At 39.1% G+C, this 15,543-nt stretch overlaps 1 protein-coding gene and 1 long non-coding RNA gene across 21 annotated transcripts in view; both read right to left on the bottom strand.

The window, feature by feature from the left end:
• Syp (synaptotagmin binding cytoplasmic RNA interacting protein) overlaps nt 1-15,543 on the bottom strand; it is a 56,672-nt gene that overhangs the window by 4,407 nt on the left and 36,722 nt on the right. For 2 of the 20 annotated variants that reach the window (XM_017147959.3, XM_017147961.3), the window contains 10 exons: nt 10,018-10,136; nt 9,634-9,955; nt 9,330-9,571; nt 8,069-8,204; nt 4,668-4,801; nt 4,478-4,606; nt 4,281-4,421; nt 4,108-4,214; nt 3,554-3,675; nt 1,702-1,982 (listed from right to left, as the gene is read on the bottom strand). In XM_017147959.3, coding sequence (XP_017003448.2) covers nt 1,702-1,982; nt 3,554-3,675; nt 4,108-4,214; nt 4,281-4,421; nt 4,478-4,606; nt 4,668-4,801; nt 8,069-8,204; nt 9,330-9,571; nt 9,634-9,955; nt 10,018-10,136 — 1,733 coding nt within the window. Of the gene's footprint in view, nt 1-1,701; nt 1,983-3,553; nt 3,676-4,107; nt 4,215-4,280; nt 4,422-4,477; nt 4,607-4,667; nt 4,802-6,699; nt 6,836-8,068; nt 8,205-9,329; nt 9,572-9,633; nt 9,956-10,017; nt 10,137-12,512; nt 12,884-15,543 lie in introns of those variants that run through there. The other 18 variants (XM_044394301.2, XM_044394302.2, XM_017147970.3 and 15 more) reach the window with 15 other exon arrangements.
• Nucleotides 349-1,692, bottom strand: LOC138913491 (uncharacterized). The gene is made up of 2 exons (XR_011419257.1): nt 1,124-1,692; nt 349-1,064 (listed from the first exon to the last, which is right to left on the bottom strand). It is a non-coding gene; the product is annotated as an uncharacterized lncRNA (long non-coding RNA).

Raw genomic sequence — 15,543 nt, 5'->3', positions numbered from 1 at the left:
TTGCGTTTACAATTTTTCAATAGTATTAGCATTGTTTTTCATACATAATTGAATGTGTTTGTATATATATGGATCGCCAAGATAATTGTCAAATTTTTGGTCATTTCAAATTTCGAATTGAACGAAAGAGTAAGCAAAATAAAAGTACGTTTTTGAATTGATTTGGAATTTTGATTTGTCGAATCGATGAGAATTTCGAATTTGGAGCGGTTGCGTTTTCGGAAAGGGGGGAGGTCAGAAAAGAGTTTTGTTTTTGGTTTTTTGAATCGAAAGGTTAACGATTTTGTTTTAGATTTGGTCGTTTGGTTGGTGGTTGATTTTCGTTTTGATTTTGATTAGGTTGGTGGCAGAGATAGAATTTGTAATTTTAATGTGGGTTTTTTTTGGTTTTGACGAACATATATATAATTTTTTTTTTCAAGATTTGTTGTTTTTTGTCATATTGTACCGAAAAACAAATGAATTGTTTGTATATAGATAAGTATATAACAAGAACACATAAAAAGAAAGAAAAGAAAAGAAAAAAATCGAAATAAACGCGTTAGATTCTTGGTGTAAAAACTGTTTGTTTGATTGTACATACACGATATGTAATGTATGCATATAAAGTATGTATTATTTATATAGAAATTACTAAGATGTATATAGATTGTTCTCTGTATTATGTGTAAACTGAGTGAGCATTTAACTAGTCAATTGGGTATTATAATATACTTATAACAACGGATCTGGGGCGCTTGAAACGTTCAAGTCCAAGCAACAAAAGTTTTGCCTCTTGCGATTGACACAATATTCAAAAAATAACTTTACCATGTTTGTAAATTTGTTTTATAATTTAACTAAAAAGAGTACAATAAGCGTAATGCGGTTAATTGGTTTAAACATTAAAGCGTTTGCGTTGATACAAAATATAAATATTTTAAGTTTAACATAAAGCGACGCACACTTGGGTGCGCAATGGTAATTAAAACGAAGCTTCGCTTAATTGCTAAAAATTAATTAAAATTAAAACGTCAGCACGTCGTGTTCAGCTCATAAATATATTATTAATGGTTATATTCAGCCTGGCGATATGGATGGTGCAATTAAAACATAAATAAATAAGCAGGTAGGGTATACGTACAAGCAAAGCATAAGTTAAGCGTAATAAAGCACCGTTTGTTAATTTTTGCGATTGCGGCGTGGCGCGTCGAGTCCTTAAATTACTGGATGTTTCCATGGGTAAAGCGAAAACAAGGCGAAACAAGCAACAACAAATAAAATCCTTTTTCCGGCAATGGGCGTGCACGTGTTTCTGTGTCTGTGGGTGGTGGTGTAGTGTGGGCGTGGGCGTGGGTTTGGGTGAATAGTGGGTGGTGTTTGGTGGAATTTGGCAGCAAGAGACGTGCAAATTTTGACTTCATATAAACGAAACAAAGAGAACATATTTTTGGGGAAATTAAAGCCAAATGATGAAGCGTTTTTGTTTTTCGGAAATAAATCAAATACAAAAAAATACGAAATAAACTAACTACAAGACAGGAAGGCAATCAACTGAGGGCATCTCTAAATCAAAGTAAGTATTCAAATCAAAACGAACTCTACAAATCTTGTGTTTCTGTGTGCGTTGTGTTTTCTCATTGTTCTTCGAATTGTACACTCCGATTCGATGGGGTCTAATATAAGATAAGATACTTTTCTTTCGATATACAAAAAACGCACCATAACGCCCGTCGAACCACTGGGACCACTGGTCGATCCTCTGGCCGATCGCTGACCACTGGCCAGCGGAGAGTTCTGCGAGCCGCCGGCCGAGAGCGGAACCACCGAACTGCCGGCCACACTCGCTCCGCCCCCACTGCTCCCGGTGGTGGTGGCGCCACCCGGGTACTCATAGTAGTTGTAATCCTGATCGTACGAGCGGTACAGCTCCTCGTAGAACGACTCGTTGGCATAGGCCCCTTGGCGATAGTCCGAGAAACCGAAATAGTCGTAATCGTAGTCTGGTAGGTAGTAGGTAGGTTGGTTGGCATTAGGATTAGGTTCGGGATTCTAAATGGGCTACGATATACGGGGGAGACCTTCTCTATAGAGAGCCTAAGCCTAAACACCTCCCTTGATATTTGATATATCATTATGCTGCCAATTCACTTTGCCAATGTGTTCAACGAATCGGGCGCGTACTGTGACGCAACAATTAAAACTCGAGGGGGGGTAATATATAGATGGATTGGTGGTTTTGTCTGTGGTTGTTGTTGGGTGGTCTTGGTGGTTTTTACACACGCGAATCGGTATGCGACTTAAGTAGATGAGACTTAGGGTTACTTACCGGTGATATAACATCAAACAGTATACAGGGTGCTTAACATTCGCTACACAGAGAACACAATTGCAACATTTAATTATCGTAAACAACTATGGACAACGTTTAAGGATTTAATGTCTAATGTCTATGCTTTATGATTTGAGAGTATGTGTTATTTTTGATGCCCTGCACTTGGCGACACAGAGAGTTCGGATCGGAGGGATGGGGAGAGTCGAAGATAGGTTACTTATAAAACCATAATAATAACTGGACAACATCGATAAGGAAACAAAACACACGGACATGCAAATAAACCAGGGATAATAATTATAGTGGAGTTACATAAACAGAGCATTGACATATAACTTGCAAATGCGAGAGTATCGGAAAGAAAGAAACAACGTTTACGATTAGTCAAAGATGGGGAAAGTAATAGAAATCAGTGAGAAATGGTTATATTCAAGTTACTTCAATTGATTGCCAATGGTCAGAGATCTTAAGGTTAGTGGGTTGGTTGGTTGGTTAATCTCGATCTAGCTGGATACGTTTTCTCACTCGACTTTGGGACTCAGGGGCAGTGCTAAGCGTGACTTTGGGGCTTTTGGGTGAGAGTGAAAGTGAGTGTGAGGGTGTGCTTGTGTGTGGTTCGTCTGTAGTTTTGTTATTTTTAGGGACGATTATACAAATGTTAGTGGATATAGCGCGCGCTTTCTAAACCTTAAATAACTTAAATGATGAGGCGAGGAAAAACAATAATCAAGATAAACAGAGGGTAACAAAACGTTGCGTTCGATGGCAGACATGATGATATTGATATCGTTCAACTTAAGGCTTAAACTTCAGACCGGATTAGTGTTAGGTTGTTGGTTCAGTAGCTGCTGCGTTTCGGTTAGACTTTCGAACTAAAAACAAACCGACAAGTTACAAGAGTACTCGATCAATACGCTATGTGTGTGTGTGTGGGTGTATGAGTGGTGTTAGTGTGGTGTGTGTGTGTGAGTGTGCCTAACAACTTGGCTAATTGACTACGATAACTAAACCAAATTAACAAAAGTTATAAAGTATTTTTTCTCAATTGTGTAGAGTCCCGAAAATGAAGGCGCTTGCGGCCTCCTCATCTCCTCATCAACATCATCAAGATGATTATCATAGCTATGCACTATGGCTAGCTATGCATATACATACAGATACAGATACAGAGACATCTAGAACGCATCCGAAGGACACGGATATGGCTCTCAATTCACTTGGCGAATTTGCCAAACTTACCGTATTCGCGAGGTATCGGCGTACGCAGCGGCATGCGCGCCCCTTGGAGGCGCATGGGCGTCAAGGACATCATGCTGGGATGTGTCGGCGACAGATTTCTGTATGGAGACAAGGTTTCAAATCTTTACAAGGCAATCCCACACGGACATATGGCATTCGTATATAAATTGAGTGCGGTTTTTTGGTTATGGTTTTTCGTGTGCGGGGGGACAACAAAAAACGTTTTTTGTGTTTTTGGATGTAAAGTTCATTCGCGTAGCGGGCAATGGCAATCGTTTAAGAAAGAAAGAAAGAAAACAATAATAAAATATAAATATAATTAATTGACTGATTTGATAGGGGTGGTGGCGACTGGAAAAGCAAACAGACATTTTCAATTTGAATTTAGCCGAAATCTAAGTTGCCCAATGGATTGCATAAACTAAATGCACTTTTCAATTTTAATTGATTTTGGAATTTTGCGCCAATTGTTTGTTTTGTAGGTCTTGCGTGCTGGACAAGGTCGAGTATTCGGGTGCGGAATTAAATGTAAAGTTGGATCTGGAAGTACTTACCCCACGATCCCGGGACGCGCTTGCATCATTTGCATCATACGGCGCTCACGAGCCCGCAGAATTTCCTCCTTTTTCTTTTTGTCTGAAGGAGGTTTGGCTAGAGAGACCTGCAAGGAAAACAAAATATATATAAATATGTGTTTTAAGTTTATTTTAGAGTGCAAAAAACCCACCTCAATATTTGAGGCGCCGATCTCCTTGCCATTAAGGCCACGCATAGCTTCGACGGCGCTATCACGATCCTCAAAGTGTATAAAGGCATAGTCTTTAATTTTCTTAACGCGTTCCACCTTTCCATATTGCTCAAATTGCTCCTGTTAATAGAACATGATATTAGATTATTATTATTTACATTTTTTATAGCAATTACCTTTAGTTTATCCTCTGAGACGTCCTGGGTTAGATTTCGCACATAAAGAACTTTAACCTTGGACATAGTCTGCTCATCCGGTTCCTCCTGTGGATCGGCCCAGTCGACTATTATATCACATCCCCAAACCTGAAAATACACCATTTATTAAAATCCAATTTCAAATACCACCGAAGATCTGTAGACTCACCTTGATTCTTCCAGTGCCAAGTCTTCGTTTGGCCAAAGATGCCGCCTTGTGTGACTCGTATTCGAGAAAGCAGAAGCCGCGGTTCTTTTTCTTATCATCTGGCGAACTGTATATGATTACCTCGTAAAGGCCAGCTATAGGTTCAGATTCGGGATCAGGTTTATTTTTAAATAAAGAAAATTGTCATTTGAGTACGGTAAATATAAATCGTGTTATCAATTCAAATGCAATATGATTAGTTGGTTGCATATGTAAAAATTGAAACGAAAGTAATACAACAAAAAAGTATTTGTATCTGTATTGGTATTGGCTTGGCAGGTGTTTGTTTGTGTGCGATAATGTTTGAGAGTACAGGTGATAAGACACTGGGACGCACTCTGGGCGATTATTTTTATAAATAAATTGTATATTTGAACAGAAATGCACAAAATTTTACACTATCGCCTGCGCTTTTTTATTTTCTTTTTTTTTTTTGATTGGGTTATGTAAAATAATGAGCATTTCCGTTGTCTGAATCTCTATTTAATATGTAGAGCGAATTAGATGATTCTGAAAACCAATGCCAACAATTGCTGCTTGCTTTAACTTTTTGAAATATTTTTGAATAATTGAATGCGCTAAGCTAATAACATTTTCGGTTTTGTGTATGCAAGGTTCGAGATTTAGAGAAAGTATTACAGAGAGAGAGCGGGGGTATAACATTAAGTTGGATATGTAGTACGTATATAGAGAGTATTGTAAAATGAAACACACATTTAGAAAGACACTTAAAAAACCTCTGTTGCTATTTTTGTTGTTGTTTGTTTGTTTATATATAGTACATGTTGCAATTAAAATAGGAAAATTAAAAAAAAGTTATAACCAAAAACACAACACGAAGTATAGAGCACACATTGAGCTTGGATTTATTATTCGTTTGGAGTAATGGAAACGATAACGGGAAAACTATACACAAACATAGCCAGAGTTAGACAGATTAAGAGATAGAGAGAACGGTGTGTACACTGAGATACAAAGAGAGATCGGTAGATATAGAGAGAACAATAACGTAACAACGAAATATGGATATAGGATTTTGAATTTGGCTTAGTTTCTCGTCGATTCGTTTGCATCAATTGCTCGGGGAAGTAGCGCTTATGTGAGAGATAGATACAGAGAGAGTTAGAGTAAAATGAGTTCATTTTTAAGGCTTGTAGTCTCCAGTCATTAAGTAAATGAATTTTATATATTCAACATGAATAGGCCAAAACATATCGATTTGAGTAGACGAATTACTGTTTCATATTTTGCTTTTCGGTTTTTGGTTTTTGGGGCGGGATCGCTTTTCGGTTTGGTTTGGTTTTGGATTGTGTGCGCCGTTTATTATCTATGTGTATATGATATAGGTCTGCACTAAAACAAAAACTATGTAGGGGCATCCCTTTATTATTTTTGTTTTTCAAAAATATTCAAAATGTTTTGATTAGCGAATTGTTTAGCTACAGGTTTTCAATGTCAACAAATTGGGCACATTTAATAATTGGAATGTTAAACGAGGAAAAAAAATAAAGAACAATTATTTTTTTGTTGTATTTACTAACAGCGCTTAACGCTACAGAGAATGAGTGAGAGAATAATGGCAAAGAGGTTAAAATGCAATCGACCCAAGGACAGGGCTTTAAATTCGACTAAAAGCCATGTCCTTTAAATCTGGTCGCTTGGTAAAATGTTTCAATTTTGTGGGGGAGTTTCAAAGTATTTGATAATTTGATTTTTTTTTTCGATTTTGGGGGTTTAGCATTTTAAAAGCGAAAATTGCAAAACAAAAATCCAATTGATACATCATTTCGTGGGCTTCCATGCGCTTTTCAATTCTGCAAGTATCGCCCCTAAAAACATTTACAAGGGATTATTTAATACAATTGGGGTTGGCCAATTCTGGTAGCCAATTGGGGTTTGTGCTGGGCTGGTTTTTTGGGGTCTCGGGTTTTTTTCTTTTTTTTGGGGGTCTTTTGCTTTGTTTGTGGTTGCTGTTGGTTTTTGGATCACTTACGTGCATGTTTTGAAAATTCCTCAATTAATTCGTCGCGATCTCTATTCTTAGGTATATTGCCGACAAATAGCCGGTGATTGTTAAATGATATCGTAACACCAATCTTTTTGCCTTTCCGAATTTCAAAATCATTTAGCTGCAATTGTTTAAAAGTTCACACAAAACAAAAGAAAATTTTGATTTGCTATGAAAAATTTGTAGTTCATTGGTACTGCGATTTGATTTGGATTGATTTGGTATCGGGTTTGTGGTGGTTTTCAAAAGTGGGTTAATGAGTGTTCGTGTTTGATAGTAATTCTCATGGGTGGGAGAAATTGTGGAGTTCTATTATCTAAACTTTAGTTACGTTTTCTTTTTATATTTTGTATTGCGTGCCAAATAAAAAAGGAATTTACTCAAAAATAAGGTTGTTCTTTAGCTAAATTCCATTTGATTTGAGGTGGATTATTCGTTTTCACTACCAGTACTAGTACTTACTATGCGGAATATTAACTTTGAAATTAAAAAAAAGGGAGACTCTTCGGGCTCTAGGCAGCTAGAAAGTCAAATGCGACTCGATCTTACCTTTTGAATTTCATATGAAATGACTTTCTAGCTGGCACACGGCGTATACTTAATATTTATAATTTTTAGAGCCTGCTTTCCTACGGTGTGATTAATATTATAGAACATAATGGAAAACGAAAGTTTTGGAATGCATAACAATTTGGTAAAAAATTTAAAAATTTGAATATTTTTTGGTTGGATCTTTTTTGTAGGCAAAGTTAATGACTGGAGATATTATGTAAATAAGTTAAAAAGAAATATTCTTATACGACAATTCAAGCTTGTAACGAATGGCAATTAGACAAATGGGCGTGTCGCTGTATCTATGTATGTGGGGTATGTAGTAGTGTCGGTGTGATTGTGTGTGTGTGTGCTATATATGAGGCAACGTATATATATATATATGATAGAACTGAGAAATGCATCCGACGATGTTTGTGATTCGGTTTCTATCATGGGGCGAGAGCGCATTTGAAAAGAGTGTCTCGATTTTTGGTTTCGGGGGAGAACACTTTTCAATTTTTTTTGAAGTGTAGAGATGGCAATGGCGGATGTTTGGATGGTTTGAGGTGGAGGGTGAATAGTAAAAGGATGAGTTGAAACAAAAACATATAAATTAAACTGAATTGATAAACCCTAAGACCCTCATTCTAACCTCTAGTTATATCGTCTTGCCTGTGCAATTAGCCAATTTCTGTTGGTTTAGCCAATTGGATTTTTGTTTACAATTTAATGCCGATTGTGAGGTTGCGAGATAACGCAACTTCAGTGATGGTAATTTAAAATATATTTTTTTTTGTTAATTTCGTGTTTGTCAATTTACCTGTAAGTTTACCAAATTCCTCTAAAATTTCATCTTTGCCCTTTGACTTGGGAATATTGCCTACGAAAAGGCGCAGATTCGGTACGCTTATATTTATTTTCAGACACTTGCCGGGTTTTATTTCGTGATTATCGAGCTAAATTGTGGAAGGGAAGGTAAAACGATTCTTTTTAATACCAATTCAATGTTAATAATAAATAATAAGTAAAATAAATAAATAATAAATAATTTTGAACTAAGGCAAATAAGGTCGGTAAGAATGGGTAGGGTTAAAATAATAAGATTAGGATTGTTAAACATTTCGTTTGTTTACCAATTTCGAAGCGGGCTGCGTGGTTTGAATTTCGGTTGAGTTTCAGTTTGGAAATGTTAAAGGAAAAACGTTTTGTTAGTTGGTTAACTGGTTAGGGCAGAAGATATCTGGTGGCCAATATCATGGTCTGAATTTTGGTCATGCTCGTCTAAATAAAACCAGACAGTGAGATTGAACGTACGCTGCTTAGTTGACTACAAAAGTTGATAGCTACATAGCTGGACTTAGGACTAGAGAAAATTCAACTAAAAAGGAAATAATACGTATAGAGAAAAGAAGAGGGGTTGGGTTTTTGGGGGAAGTGTGTGTGTTTTTTTTTCTAAGGGAGGAGGCCAAATCTTTAATTCGTTGAGAAAGAGAACTCTTTTCAAACTTGCAATTTGAACGGATTTGAGGCGCTGCAGAGATTCATTTGCATAAATTAAGATTACAACTCATAGAAGACGGGACATGCATTACATAAGTTACAGAAAGATCAAGTAGAGAGAGACAGCGAGAGAGTGAGACAGATAGCGTTGCCTACAGTTCAAATTTTATGGTTTATAGCGAAGGCAGAGGTAAAGTACGCATACGGTAAAAACTAAATAAAATTGCAGAATTTCAGATGGTCGAATCTAAAAGCGCCAAATCGGTTAGATCATATTGGTAATTTTTAGGTCTTGCTGTGGAGAATTTTTTTTTATAATATTTTTGATATTCGTTTTTGGCCGCATAACTGTTCCTACTTCTTCCGATGTGTAAGACACGATAGTAGAATATGTGGACACAATACGTTAAATATGTATATATAGGATATGTATATATCGTAGGAGTTAGCAATACGTAAAAAACATTGAAGCGGGGGGGACAGCTGATTGGGTTTTCTTTTTTTGGGGGGTCAAGGTTCTTTGAGGGTTCTTGAGGGGCGGAGGTGGATGGATATGGATGGTCTGTGGTTGGCTTAAATACCTGTCGCACTGCATTGACGGCCGCTTCGCGATTTGTGAATGTGACAAATGCATAACCACGATTTGTGCCCGTCATCGGGTCCATCATGAGGCGTAGGTCCCAGATTGTGCCGCAGTCCTCGAAGAGCGGAATCAGTTCGTCCTCGTACATGTCCTTGGGTATCTTGCCGCAGAAGACCTCGCAGCCATTGCCCGGCACATTTCCCTCCCAATCCGGTGGCGGACCGCCGTATTTGCGCTGACCTAAAGATGGTAAATTTCCCATATAACGATGTATTTAAGATATAGGTTGCATTTTATCTCACCTGTCGTCACATCTAATGTGTAGCCGGTGCGCTCGAGGATTTTCTTGATCTTGTCCTCGTCGGGACCTTTGACCTGAATGGCAGCTGCGGGCGCGGTCACGCCCTGTTGGCTGGCCCTGCTCTTCTGGCGGTACGTCTTCATCACGCCGCACAGGTAGGCGGACTTGTTTGACACATGCTCCAGGTTCGATTCGAGGAACTGACCCAGCACATTCAAGGCACCATCGACGGGAAACTCCTTGAGCGCATCCAAGGCGCGCTCGTCCAGCTCGGCATGAGCCAACTTGCCGGTCTTGTAGATTTCATCCAGTTTGCTGGCGACCTAGGTTAAATTCGGAAAGTAGAATATATCGTGGTTAAGTTTCCATAGGTTTCTATACTTACTTTCTTGTCCAGACCGTATTCCAGCAGCTTGGGATAGTCCTCTGTACGTTCGCCATCGCCACGGTCATCGGCTTTCTGATTAATATCATCTAACAGTTCGCCATTACCCTCCGCCATTTCTGAAAGGAAAAGTAAATTAAATTTATTAAATAAATATTTTAAATTTCATAATAAAAACTAAAGATTCTACAAAACCACAATATTATTCTTACGCATCAAAACCAAAAATGTATTTGTATATACTTGAGATAAGAAAATTCACATTTTTCTATTATGACTTCACAATAAAATCTTTTAATATTCTGGGAATTCCAATTGCTAAATGTGGACCCACAATTTTGTACCTTGTGGAGTTCAACGAACGCTAAAAAATAGCAACAAATTGCGAGTGCTTCATAAAATGGGTCGCGAGAATGTGCGAAATAGAAGAATTTCGCCAACTTACGCACCGCCGCACGCACTCGCGGAATGAAATAGATGGAGGAATATACAAAGGCAGACAACAAAGCGAAAAAGTTCATTGACTTCAAACAAACTGCGAAACGCACAAATTTGCGATCCAGAAAGAGGCACCAAAAAGTGCGTGAGAAAGCCGAAAAAGAGAAGGGAGAAGAGAGCGGCATTTAAAAACGTGTTGGCCAAAAATGTAAACAATCGAAAAGAGGCGCGTTTTGCGAATTGTGCGTGACGTGTTGCGTATACGCGATGTGGTTCGCCAAACGAGCAGAAGCGATAAGCGTGACGCTTTAGTTGCCATGGCGACCGGCTGATAAATCTATAACTAATACATTGTTGCCTTACGGTTATATTTTTTATTGCCTGTCTAAAGTGCCACTGGACTTTACGTAATTTAAATGTTTAATTTAACAACTGGTTGCTACACCCAGAGAAATGTGGGACTATTTTTTAGGTAACGTATGACCTAAAAAATTTAAATAGACTAAAATTTCAGATTTAGGTAATGGGTTACCTAAAAATATTAGCATGTGGACTATGTTCCTACTTTTTAGGTAAAGCTAAAGAGATTTTTATAGGCCATCGTAACCTTCAAATTGGTCCATAAGACCTAAAATTTAGGAATAATTTAAAGTCGATTATCACTCACAACTTAATACAAATATTGGTCCCTAATATTAATAAACAAATTATTCGGTTTTTTAAGTTTAATGTTAAAAAATTTTTTAGACTTTTCTTAAAGCTAGTGATGGAAAAGTTTCAATATATAAAATCAATACCTACGTGGACTATTTTCCTACTTTTAAGGTAATAGTGCCCTATTCTAAAAATAGAATTCGCCTGAGCCCCTTGAAGCAGGCTTTGGTTTTGCCGCAGGGCCTTTAAGTAGTTCCGTAGACCAGAGGCTAGCCTATTGGACTCTCGCGCAGAAGACCCGGGATCGATTCCCACCGAGGACAAAATAAAGTGATTGTTTTTTCAGAAAGATAAAATATTTGCTTTTCCGAATAATACAATATAAGCAATTAAAATAATCAAATATGTTACTATCAATAGTAAAAATCCTAGCTTTTTTTTAAATACCTAATATTTAGGTAATTCTGACCTAAAAATCTAGTCCACTAGCCATTTTTTTAGGTAACCATTACCAGAAATAAATTCAAGACTGCGTACAAAATATAGTCCACATGGACAACATTTTAGGTAATGCATGGCCTTGGCGCGTTTTTCTGGCCATATTTCCTAAAATTTTAGGTAATTAGGCCCCTTTTTAGTCCATTTTGTTTTCTGGGTGTAGTTGTAAACTGCCTATAAATTGCGATTTCTAACGACTGCTGTCTGCAAACACAATAAGAGTGAGTGATAACATTTGTAAGCCAGCAGCAGCCTAATATATTTATTTATTTTGATTTCCGCATCCAAATTCATTTCACTGAAAGACTGCGGCGGAAACAAGAGCTGTTCGCTTTGGTTGCAAGTGCAGCTGCATTCAGCAATTTATCATAAATGAATATTTATGGCGCACTCATAATGAAAATGCAAATTTTCCCCAGTTGTCAAGTGGCCAACGCTCACCTATACATGTCGTAGCATAGGAATCTACCTTAGCTGTTGTCACACTATCAGCGAAATGCTATTTTGATTCGCCTATATATATGTATATATATGTATGTGTTTGACGTTCAAACAAAAAACAAAGCCAGCGCTGCAGGCAAAAAAAAAAACATTGGAAAAATAAAAAATGAGGGGCCCCAACTAGCAGAGAGCGATAATTGCGTAACATGTGCGAAATATCAGCAAGCTCTATCGCCAAAAGAACGGGAGAGGCATAAAAAGCAGCGCTCTATCGCTGGTAGCCTCAAAATTATGGGCAAACCCGAACATTTCTAGCTTTACGCTTTTTGTTTGTTGCTCTCTCTCTCTGCGATTTTTTTCCTCAAATTTCGTATCGTTTCGTTTTCGCTGACATTGAAATACTTTTCGATTGATATCCGGGCCATGGGGGCTTTCTAAATGCGAAATTCGCGATTAATACTCACTGCTGAAACCGGGCATCGGGCTAAGAATCTGAATTGCAGAGCGGGCCTTGAGGATGACGGGGGTCTGGGCCTCACCGCCCCCCTCATCCTTCTGAATGCCGGCCGCCGCTTCCATCTCGGAAATCACGGCAAAATGCAAGAATTTAGCAAGAATTTTTAAATTTCCTTAGACGACTTGGAATTTCGCTTGCAACTGTGTGCGTATTTGAACAATTTCAGAATTTTATTTTCTTTGCGTTTTCCTATTTCTTTTTTTTTTTCGAATGAAATTCAACAGTCAGAGAGTTAGTTTTTCCGAAACGATTCGAGAGACGGCTAAAAATTTTCACAACTGAATAGAAATAATTTTATCCGGCCGACACAACAATGCCAAATCATTATCGAATGACTTTTGACAATTGCCCAGTAGGGCCAACTGGGATTCGATTTTGGGTAGGGTTACTCAAACCACATTTTAGAGGTGGCAATCCCAGTGCCACTAAATATTTAGACCAGAACCCGACTAGATATTTATGACAACTGCAGTGGGGCCATCAGAATGCGATGTACGCTATAACAATAAACGGAACCAGTCAGCCAGTAACAACAATAACAGACCCATGGGTCCCTCCCATATGGTGCATATATGTGTGTGTTTTTATATATCTAGGCTGGTTGGGCGCGAAAACGCAGCGAGCTGTAAGTGGAAAGTGTTGGCGACAACCGCAGGGAAGTCCACAAAGGGGCAAACACCGGGGGAGCGCCAGGGAAATATGCAGGAAAAGCGCTTTATCGGGGCACTGCAAGGAAATGAATAATAAACATGGCCAATGGATATTGAGCCGGTTGAAAGGAGTAGAGGAAGACAGCAACGCAGGAAATTCCATTAGGATTGCCAGCGAAATCGAAATATCGATAAAGGGGGATTTCTCATACGCAGTGTTGCCATGGTCCTGCAATTTCCCGAGTCAATTTAAGGACTCTCGGTCCATTCATTCTAAGGGCCAGCAAACGGAGCTATTCAGGTGACTCGTGCTGGCCTAAAAGCGCTTTCAATTTGCAACACTTGCTCCTTTTTCGTACGACCCGTCGTCTGTGTCATCATTTTTTATGCATGTTTGTTATGGCAACACAGGGTGGCAACTCTGGCCAATGCATATGAAAGAAATAGTAATCAAAAAAAGGAGAAAAAAATGGGAAAAACAAAGAAAGGTTTGCATGTTAAAGAACATTCCTTTTTGCATGTTCGTTTTGTTTGCCAGAGCCGCTTGGCAACTACCTCAATAAATTTGATGTTGATGCCGGCGATATGCGCAAACATACACATGCATGCAGGCATATCCTGTGCACTTGTGTCGGTTAGTTACACCCTTACACCCTCGGCATAAAAAAAAGTCACCCTCATGCCAAGGGTGGTTTGCCAACGGATTCCACCACTCCAATTCTCCACCATTCCGGATTCGGGCTCCTTTGCCAAAAGATAATGCCTGGTGTAAGGTTAGTAAATCAGCGATATGACAAATCGCGGCAACGCAGGCGGAACACTTAATGCGACGACTCTTTTCTGTGAGAGACAATGGAGAATCAAAATTGCTGATAAAGCCAAATAAATCGTTTTGCCACATTCGTTCGTCACTCGCGTCTGTCTGCCAGACAAAGCGTCGCCACCGGCAGCAGTCTGGTCTAGAATTACACTAGAACCCCCTGGAAAACTCCGCCCCTGTGTCTGTCAACTCTGAAGCCAGACTGTAGAAACTACAATGGGGGTACATAGTAGTGGTTCGAGGGGGTTCCAAGTCTGGGGTTGTTTGCCACGCTATAAGAAGTGTTAAAGTTTCAGGCTTTCGCAATTTGAATTTCAAGAAGCATTGGCCATTTAAATGTTATTGCCATGGACAACGGCGACAACAATGGCCAGGCCACCTTCCTTTGGGTTTATTGATTTTCAGCCCCCTTTCTTTCTGCCCAGATGAGCCAACCAACAACTACTCCGCCGCCGGCCAGTTAAGCCGATTTAAGGCACAAAAATAACTCCAGCCTGGCCAGAGTGAGAGAACTGCAGACACTGCAGAACGGAGCAGACCTGAAGGCCTCCGAACGGAAGTGTGGCAAATGCCTTCTTGTAATTTATAGCCCCCAGAAGGGGTTGAGGTGCGGGGGGCATTAGAAGGCGGCCAGTTGGCCGCATAAGTTGCACAATTTATGGCATTGCGACAACGAACAAATTCCCTGCAAAGTGCAGGCAAACCAAGCAAATTAGATGGAAGCGCCTGAAAGGCGGCAGACAACGGTGGAGATTGCAGGGGGAAGAGTAGAGAAAGGAGAAGGGCCTTCGGTCCTTAAGAGAATATTAAATGAATAAAATTTATTGTAATTTATGGAGGACTACAGAAGAAGTTTAATGAAATATTAGAAATGCTTCAAGTTAAAGTGCAATCCGGCGGGAGACTTTATTGCTGCCTGCTTTTAGGCGTTGAATCGAGTTTATTTAAGACTATAAAGAATTTAAAATGAAATTAAAATGCGTAAATTTTTTTAAAAGTTTTACCATATTTAAAGGTTGTTCCCCTTTCTTTATTTACTCCCCCTAAGATAAGCTATCTTTTCTTCTATCTATGCCTTATCAACTTTTAAACAAACTGCATCTCTAGTCAAGTCTTAAATACAGTCACGTCGCAAGGCCCCCCAATATATCCCGCATATTTCGGAAGCCGATGCCAAAATCAAAGATAACATGGCAATAAGTTGCAAGTCGGGTTTATTTAAGTAAACAGCAACGGGTTCGTGGCGGTTCAGTGGGGTTTTGTTGCCAAGAAACCAATCAGGCGGGTCTTGCCTCCGCAGTATCTGCCAAAAAAGCTCCTTTTTTTTTGGTCACAGCTCGGGGGTCCAGATCCACGGTCATAAAAACTGTGCACAGCCCGGCCGGGGAAATGTTTTCAATATTTGATGCTCACATTTTGTGGCCGCAAAAGTGCAGGGACGCTGCTCGACCGCATCAACAAATGAAAATGGCGCCCAGCGCTCAACCCCATGACTCCCACCGAAAATA

This window comes from Drosophila takahashii, chromosome 3R (genome assembly GCF_030179915.1).
Source record: "Drosophila takahashii strain IR98-3 E-12201 chromosome 3R, DtakHiC1v2, whole genome shotgun sequence".
NCBI lineage: Eukaryota > Metazoa > Arthropoda > Insecta > Diptera > Drosophilidae > Drosophila > Drosophila takahashii.
Note: the sequence above shows the minus strand (reverse complement) of the source record. Positions and strands in the feature narration are given on the sequence as shown.